This window comes from Lissotriton helveticus, chromosome 4_1, assembly GCF_964261635.1.
Source record: "Lissotriton helveticus chromosome 4_1, aLisHel1.1, whole genome shotgun sequence".
NCBI lineage: Eukaryota > Metazoa > Chordata > Amphibia > Caudata > Salamandridae > Lissotriton > Lissotriton helveticus.
Genome location: NC_136063.1, coordinates 1,105,011,313 through 1,105,020,703, shown reverse-complemented (window position 1 = coordinate 1,105,020,703; position 9,391 = coordinate 1,105,011,313). Strand labels below are relative to the sequence as shown.

General features: G+C 50.3%; 1 protein-coding gene across 1 annotated transcript in view; it reads left to right on the top strand.

The window, feature by feature from the left end:
- The first annotated feature begins 1,143 nt into the window (after window positions 1-1,143).
- The window catches only part of SLC39A6 (solute carrier family 39 member 6), a 408,063-nt gene continuing 399,815 nt past the window's right edge, over window positions 1,144-9,391 (top strand). The window contains exon 1 of the mRNA XM_078687710.1: window positions 1,144-1,747. Coding sequence (XP_078543836.1) covers window positions 1,211-1,747 — 537 coding nt within the window. The 5' untranslated portion in view covers window positions 1,144-1,210. The remainder of the gene's footprint in view (window positions 1,748-9,391) is intronic.

Sequence of the window (9,391 nt, the reverse complement as noted above, 5' to 3'; positions counted from 1 at the left end):
TGAATGTACTGGAGCGATTTACATTGATACCAAATACATTACACAATGTCACATTCTTTTCTTTAGGCGCCTGGATTGCAAGTGTTTTTCCCAGCACAACAGGGTGTAGCCGTCGATGAGACTGGAATCTTGTTCCCAAGTAGGCAATTCAGGCCGTAACATCTTCTACGGAGGTTTAAAATGTTGAGAATCCGCGTGAATGCTCCAACATCGTCTCTCGACCTTAAAGCACAGCAAAAGCTCATATAAAACTCATACGTAAAAAAACACTATGCCGCATATTTGGCAGAAGCGTGGTTGTCGGTTATTCCTAGCCTATAGTAACCTCTGTTATTCCGCTGCACCTCTCACATTTTGTTTGTTTTTGATACTTGCACAAGTGCCACCATTGCCTACGTAACGTTTGTTCTTTTACATGTGCCTCTGTGTCTAGCATATATTGCACTATATTACCTCTAATTGTACTTTGTTTTCTCTTGTAACCTGCACATTTGTCACTCTTTCCTCCTGTAATGCACTGTTTACTACCTCATGTATTTTGTTGTGCTCACAATTGTCACTTTTACCACATGTAACTTATTGTCTGCTTTTGTAATTTGTTCACTTGTAATTTTCTGTTCTTATTGTGAAGCGCTCTGACGCCTTCGGGTAAAGTTCGCGCTATATAAAAACGCACAAATAAATAAATAAATAAGAAAAATATGTCGGCCATGTTTAAAATGAGTATTTCATTTGGGGCGTACGCTCATAATCGAGAAATCTATGTAATACCTTTAACGATGATTACATGTTATTTGTTCTTTTCCCACAAAGAGCATGCAAACGTTACTTATGTATGTTTGTGAATTATTTTCTCTTTTACTAAATGTTATTAGCAGGCAACGACAGATTACTCAAAGAAATCAATCATTTCGGAAAGCATTCACTATCTTAAACCGTAATCAGAAGGGAACAGTACGCTGGTGTCAAAAGTTCCAATCTCCTTAATACACAGCTCAGGCTGTTTAACAGCAAATGACTTTAAGATGGCGGCCCCCTGGCTCAATCCGCTGGGTCCTCACGCGTGGCTGTGACTTCCGTGCAGGTAGGCACAAAACATTCCTCGGCCGTGACGTATCTAGTTGCAATGCTGACAAAAGACATAGACATAGAAAACGGTATTCTACCAGAGTGCCCCGCATGAATGGGGTGCTGAGTACAGCATCCTTCTATGGCGCGGCCCGCAGCAGCCATGCTGTCAGTGTGGCTCCTGTTCTGCTTGCTCTGCGTAGTGGTGCTGGCTGCGCAATACCCCCAGCCTTCCTTGGAACCGAGCGTCAGCAGTAACACTGAAACTCCGGAATTCACCTCTCCCCTTGTCCTGGTCCCTGAGTTACCCGAGGCGGCGCGAGCTCAGCGACAGCAGCTGCACGCTCTCTTCCTGCGATACGGGGATAACGATACACTGAGTGCCGATGGATTTCGTCGCCTCCTGAGGAGCCTCGGGGTGGAGGCGATACGCACCTTTCACGGGCACCGACACCACCAGCACCAGCACCATCACCACCATCCGCATCCCCACCACCACCAGGAGAAAGAGCGGAACCCGCACCCACACCATCCCCATCACACGCCCCCGCCGAGCCATTTGGGTGCCAGCTGTCCCACCAGCACCGCGCACCCCCAAGAACAGCAATCCTTGTCCCGTCGTCGCAGGCACAGTACCAACACGCACCCGGTGGAGGAAGATGGCACCCCCCACCACGAGGTGAGCCATTTGAATTCATATGTATTATGCTTTCACCATCGGAAGGTTAAATGCATGTGCCCCAGTATTAACAAAGCCACACTTTACTAACCGATGCCTTGCTCTGATTGGGGACTTCACGTGGAGCTGGGCCTCTCCATCTAGGTCTTGACCTGTTGCCCCAAAGCCGCTGTCCCTGGTACTGAAGCCTGCACCGTTCAAATCAGTGGTTGTTGATACAACTTTCCCTAGGGTATCAGCTTGCTTCTTTACTTTGGAGTCTCAGACTCAATTTGTAACGTTGTCCCACACGTTAGCAGCCCAGACTCGACACCTAACTGCTCCCAAAGGACCACTATTAAGCTTTACATTATCCTGTCCTACTGACAGTGTTATTGATGCTTATTTTTGCGACCCGGAAACGATCAATCTATCAATCAGAGTACTTGTAGAGCGCGCTACTTACCCGTGAGGGTCTCAAGGCGCTGAGGGGAGGGGGGTACTGCTACTGCGTGAAGAGCCAGGTCTTGAGGAGTCTTCTGAAGGCGAGTAGGTCTTGGGTCTGCCGTATGTGGGTAGGGAGGGTGTTCCAGGTCTTGGCTGCGAGGTAGGAGAAGGATCGGCCGCCGGAGGTCGATCGTTGGATGCGGGGGACAGCGGCGAGGGCGAGGCTGGTGGAGCGGAGCTGGCGGGTGGGGGTGTAGAAGCTAAGTCTGCTGTTCAGGTAGGCTGGTCCGGTGTTGTGGAGTGCTTTGTGTGCATGGGTGAGGAGCTTGAAGGTGATCCTCATGTCGACGGGGAGCCAGTGTAGGTCTCTCAGGTGGGGGTTGATGTAGCTGCGGCAAAGGACGTTGACGATCAGTCTGGCGGAGGCCTTTTGGATGCGTTGTAGTCGTCGTAGGTGTTTGGCAGGGATTCCTGCGTAGAGTGCGTTGCCGTAGTCCAGTCTGCTGCTGACGAGGGCCTGTGTCACAGTTCTTCTTGTTTCGGTCGGGATCCACGTGTAGATCCTGCGGAGCATGCGGAGGGTGTTGTAGCAGGAGGAGGAGATGGCGTTGACCTGCTTAGACATGGTGAGGGAGGAGTCTAGGATGAATCCTTGGTTGCGTGCATGGTCGGTGGGTGTTGGTGCTGTTCCCAGTGTGGTCGGCCACCAGGAGTCGTCCCAGGCTGAGGGGGTGGGTCCGAGGATGAGTACCTCCGTCTTGTCCGAGTTCAGCCTCAGACGGCTGCTCCTCATCTAGTCGGCGACTGCCTTCATTCCCTCATGGAGGTTGGTTTTGGTGGTGTGTGGGTCTTTGGTGAGGGAGAGGATGACCTGAGTGTCGTCGGCGTAGGAGATGATGTTTAGGTCGTGATGGTGGGCCACTTGTGCGAGGTGGGCCATGTAGATGTTAAACAGCGTCGGGCTGAGGGATGAGCTGGGGGACGCTGCAGATGATGTCGGTGGCTTTGGATCAGAAGGGTGGGAGGCGGACGCTCTGGGTTCTGCCGGAGAGGAAGGACGTGGTCCAGTCGCTGTTTCGAAGGAGATGTTGATGACCTTCCGTAGTTGTGGTGCGATGGCTGCGTCTGCTTTGTTTAAATAAGTGGTGAGGGCATGGGTCTGATGGAGATCCTGAGTGGATGGAGTTCATGACCTTGCGTGTCTCGTCGTCGTTGACGTTGGATCAGGAGGTCAGGCGGATGCGCTGGTGGTGTTCACAGGGGAGGTGGAGTCTGGCGTAGTCGGGCGGTCGTGGTGTTTAAGCTGTCGTGGATATCAGCGATCTTGCGGAGGAAGAAAATGGCTAGTGACTCGCACAGTTCTTGTGAGGGCGGGATGTCGTTGGCGCTGGGGTTGGAGAGTTCCTTTACGATGCTGAAGAGCTCTTTGCTGTCGTGTGCATTGTTATCCAAGCGGTCTTTGAAGGAGGATCTCTTTGCTAATCTGATGAGGTCGTGATGTCTGCGGGTGGCGTCCTTGTAGGCTGCGTGGTTGTCTGGTGTGCTTTCGTGGAGCCATATTTTCTCCAGTTTCCAGGCATGCGCGTTTTAAGGTCTGGAGCTCGTCGGTGAACCAGGTGGCTCTCTTGCTGGCGTGGTTGTTGGGGGGGTTTCTTGAGCGGGGCGAGGGTGTTGGCGCAGGCTTCGATCCACTGTCTGAGGTTGCGGACAGCGGCGTCTGGGTTGGTGGGGTCGGTGGGTGGGTTCTGGGCGAGGGTGGTGATCAGCCGGTCTTCGGTGACTTTGCTCCAGCAGCGGCAAGGCAGCTGTTGGGTGCGGTGGTGCGTGGTTGGTTTCTTGAAGGCGAAATGGATGTAGCGGTGGTCGGTCCAGTGGAGTTCGGTGGTGTGGTCAAAGGCGACGTGGGTGCCTGTGGAGAAGATGGGGTCCAGCGTGTGGCCGGCGGCGTGGGTGGTTGCGGTGACAAGTTGCCTGAGGCCGAGGTTGTCGATCAGGGTGGCGGAGTTGCCGTCGTTGTTGTTCTCGAGGTGGAAGTTCAGGTCCCCGAGGAGGATGTAGTCCGTGGAGTCTAGTGCGTGGGTGCTGGCGAGGTTGACGATGGAGTCGCTGAACTGGGCTCGGGGTCCCGGGGGTCTGTAGATGAGTGTTCCTCTGAGGGTGGTGTTGGGGTCGATGTGGACCCGGAAGTGCAGGTGTTCGGCGGTGTTGAGGGTGTCATCTGAGTGGGTGGCGACCTTGAGGGTGCATTTGTGGACGATGGCTATTCCTCCTCCGGTTCCGTTGGTGCGATCCCTGCGGGTGACCTTGTAGCCGTTTGGGATGGCTATGGCGATGTCAGACACCAAGGAGTCGTTCCCCCAGGTCTCGGTCAGGAAGGCCACGTCTGGGGCAGAGGTGTCGAGCAGATCCCAGAGCTCGACGGCGTGTTTGCGTGCGGAGCGGGTGTTGAGGAGTATGCAGCGGAGGTGGTTGGGTCCAGTCCTTGGAGGTTTGGTGGTTCTGTCGCAGGTGAAGCTGCAGGTGCGGCAGGAGAAGGGTCCGTGGGTCCGTTTCGGGGTGGCCTGGAAGCAGGTGTTTTGGCCGGCGTTGAGTGCGTGGAGGCTGCTGGCATCGTAGTGGAGTCTGGTGTTGTGGCTTTCGCGGGGTCCAGGGGTTCTGGCGCTGGGCGCGATCCAGGCGCAGACGGGCGCGCAGCTGCCGCCGTTTTAAGGGGATCTGGGAAGGAGGAGCAGCTGGGAGGCGGGAGGCAGGGGTTAGCGAATGGACGCGGGGGGCGGGGCCGCAGGGGCAACAGCGGCGGGAACAGCAAGCAGTGGGTGAGGGGGCGAGGAAAAGCGGCGAGGATAAACGACGCCCAGGAATGGGCAGCGGAATCAAGGATGCAGGGCACAAGCGCTGGAGGAGCTGCAGCAGGGGGGTGGGGAGCGTCCTACCTGGTAAGGTCAAGGGTCGCTCTCCTCACCGCGCGCTACCTCCAGTTAAAGGGGAACTGGGTGGGAGGAGCAGCTGGGAGGCGGGAGGCAGGGGTTAACAAATAGGCACGGGTGGGCGGGGCCGCACGGGCAACAGCGGCGGGAACAGCGAGCAGTGGGCGAGGGGGTGAGGAAACGCGGCAAGGATAAATGGCGCCCAGGAATGGGCAGCGGAATCAAGAGTGCAGGGCACAAGCGCTGGAGGACCTACCTGGTAAAGTCAAGGGTCGCTCTCCTCACCGCGCGCTGCCGCCAGTTAAAGGAGATCTGGGAGGGAGGAACAGCTGGGAGGCGGGATGCAGGGGTTAGTGAATGGGCACCACATACATCCACTCCAATCCAAACCTAAACACATTGGTAAACGACGTTGTCATTTACAATGCCAGTAGCCCTAACTCTCTCATTTATTCCATCCTGTTTTCATTTTCCTCTTTGTATGTTTTTCCCTGCCCCCAGTAAGTCGCCATGCCACTGCCCTTCTATCCTACAACTGTCTTACATATGATTTCACTATCTTGACGCTTCCTGCTTACACATACGCTTCCATACTTTATAGCGTGTGCTTACTTTCTTTAAAAAAACACTACACTGCAAATAAAACAACATAAATAAAAGTGTAATTTATATCACAAATAGCTATAACTTTACAAATGCGAGACCTATTGCATTGCAAATGCTTGTTGTGTATTTGTCCTGGATATAATTGAACATAATCTGCTCATTTTCAAGCCTATTCTTGTGGTATTTTTAAAATTCAAATATCACTTCTTGCGCAACAATGTGTTATCTTTCTCACGTTCTACAAGACCCGCAATGCAGATGGGGTTACGGTGTGATTTCTATTTCTTTTTTAAAGGCCCTTTCTCAAAATGTGGAATACATGGCAAATATATTTTGTGCTGCAAGCAACAAATATTGCTTGCATAGTGCTCTAGAATGTGGGTATTCTTTTTCAAATAAATGATAGAATAATCCCTTCCTTCCTTTTCAGATTACTAAGCAAATTGATATTCCTCTTGAAATCATACCAGCGTGGGGCGGCGTGTGGGGGTTGGTGGGGGGGGGGGGGGAGATAATGTGAAAAACGCAAACCGGATTGGTGAATTTTCAGTCACAGCCTACATTTATTCAGTCTTTATCCTAATTTGTGTGCACTTAGTTGTGCACCATGACATGCGTTTACAGAACAGTTCCAAAGATATTGCAAGTAGAACAAACAGTGGCAAAGCCAATCTGGCTGAATATTGAAATGGGTTAGCTGACCTTTTGGCTTTGCCGGTACTTGTTAGGATACTGAATAGAATTGGCAAAAAAGCTTGATGCTGAGTTGCTTCCCGCATGCTGGTGCTTAGGTTATGGTGTAGCAGCCATTTTTGTAAATCTACTTCTTCAAGCGCAGAAGATGCCCCTCTTGTATTGCTAAAAAAGGTGTTCGAAAGTGCGTTTGCAGAATTGAGTGTCCCAATAATATACTGCAGCTACAGCCCCCTCCTACAACGTTATTCGTGAATAAAACCCCAATGAGAGGCAGCAAGTAAATGCTGCCGATGGGTGACTTCAGTGAGTAGGCAAGGCTGGGTGAGCAACCGAGGTAGCTTTAAAAAACAAGCATTTACAATGCAATAGGTCTGTCTCGCAATGACATTGTTTTGAGCTATTGGCATTGTAAATGTTACTGTTTTTTTCCCTTCACGAAGCATTAATCAAACGGTGGAATGCAAAATGGCAATAGCTCACTTTGTTGTAATTGCGAAATCTACTGCATTGCATTTGTACTTCAATTATCAGTAATTGAATCATTTAGGTCCAGAACGCATTTAAAGTACTGACACTAGACCGACATAAACAAGTGCTATGGGGCAGTTCAAGACACAGGAACCCACTGTTAGGCAGCATGAAGCAGCCCCCCGTGCCCCCCCTAAAAACAAATACAGAGGCAGTGCCCAGACACCTCACAAATAAAGCGACAGCACTGGCGCAGGTGGCATAGAACCCCCCCCCACAAACACAGAGGCAGTACAGATGGACATGGATGGCATCGCCCCCCACAACCTTTTGAAAAACAAATACAGGGGGACAGCACTGGTGCACGTGGCATAAACACACTCAGGCGTACAGACAGACATGCACACAGACATACGCACTCTGACAGACACACAGTGGCACAGTTGCGCGCAAACACAAACATATAAACAACCACCTAGGAAGACACATACACAAAAACAAACGCACACACAGATGGGAACACAGGCAGACACAATCAAGGCGAGCATACTGATAGAGACACACGCGGATGGACACACAGACAGACACAATGAAGGAGGACACACTGATAGAGACACACACACAGACAGAGACACACACACAAAGACACACAGGCATACACAATGAAGGCAGACACGCTGATGGAGACACACACACACAGACACACAGATACACAGGTAGACACACACAAAGACACAGGCAAACACAATGAAAGCTGACACACTGATGGAGAGACACACGCAGACACGCACAAAGAGACACAGGCAGACATAATGAAGGCGGACACACAGATAGACGCATTCAAGACTGATTTGCATATGGCTGGGTGTAAACTGGAATGTCATGGTGAGCAAAAAAACAATGTATTTAGGCCCAGTTCCTTGTGACTGGGGGTGAATGTAGCAGTTCAGTTCAGTTCAATTAGTCTTTATTCGATAATTTCAATCATAAAAGACACAAACATAAAAGTGTCATAAAATATCATGCCTTTAAAACCATACAGTGCTATGCAACAGTTAATATCATCTATTATCGAATAAGTTTACCTCATAATTAATATCAGAACAATTAAAAAGGATAATAATTTAAGATTCCATATATAAACACATTTCCTAAGATTCTATCATAAGAGGTGCACCGCCTAACTAAACGTACCAGCTAAGTATTGAAAAGAGTTTCAGTGGCAGACTGCAGATTAGTTCTTCTAATTGCCCAAGTCCAGCTAACAAATTTCGCCATAGCTATGACTGTCTTCACGTGTATCTGTTTTCAAGATACGCAGGACTATCTTACATGATCGAGTGCCAAGATTGGTGCAAATCGGCTTTAGCCACTTGTGTCTGGGACCCTTATTTGCTGGGCACACAAACATTACGTGAGCTATCGACTCTTCCATAGTTAGGCATGTGGGACAACTAACATCTAATTTGTTGTTCCACTTTGCCGTAAAGGATTTTATCAGGAGAGCACCCACTCTGAATTGGTGAAATAGTTTCCTATCGCCAGGTCTAGTGATGATGTCCCAGTAAGCTTCTGATCTTGTTTCAAACTTATGCTCTAAGAGAGTACCTGTTTTGGAACTACTACTCACCAATGACATAGTCTTCTTACTGATCATGTCCCAGTAAAGTGCTTTATACTCATTTTTTAATAGGGAACAGATTCCCTGCTGGGTCTTCCCATAAGTGGCTAAGCCTCATTTCAAACAGTGTGCCCTTAATCTTTTGTATTGCAAAAAACACAGTTGATGGACAGAATGTAGAACAATGTCATACATTCACCCCAGTACAAGGATCTGGGCCTAAATCCATCGTTTTTTTGCACTCCACACCACCCTGGGTTAGACACTGGCTATATGCAAATCAGCTCTGACCCTGTGCCTCATGGGAACAGTCCAGTCCGAACTCCCAAGCCATGTCTTTCCCAGACCGGAATCAAGCATCCAAGGACCGGTTTCTGGCTATCAGCCTTCATTCAGCCTGGATAGCTTGACTCCAGTGGTGTGGAGAGCCTGGGACTCACGGTCCTCGGAAGCTTGTTTCCGGTCCAGGGAAGACATGGCTTGGCAGTTCGGGCTGAACTGTTCCCATGAGGCACAGGGTCAGACTGATTTGCAGATAGCCATGTCTGAACTGGGGTGGCAGAGTGGGCTAAAGAACGGTGATGGATTAATCCCAGATCTTTTGACTGGGTGTGAGTGTTTGATTGATTCAGATGCTCCGTCAATCACCAATACCCCTTTTGTACCGCTTTTGGCCGCCATAAGTGTGGCAGGGTATGCTCAGATGTGAGTCCCTTGCTCACTTTGCCACTGGATTCAAGCAAGCCGGACTGAAGACGGCTGGAATGCCAGAAACCGGTCCTTGGAAGCTTGTTTCCAGTCCGGGGAAGACATGGCTTGGCAGTTCGGGCTGGACTGTTCCCATGAGGCACAGGGTCAGACTGATTTGCATATAGCCATGTCTGAACTGGGGTGGCAGAG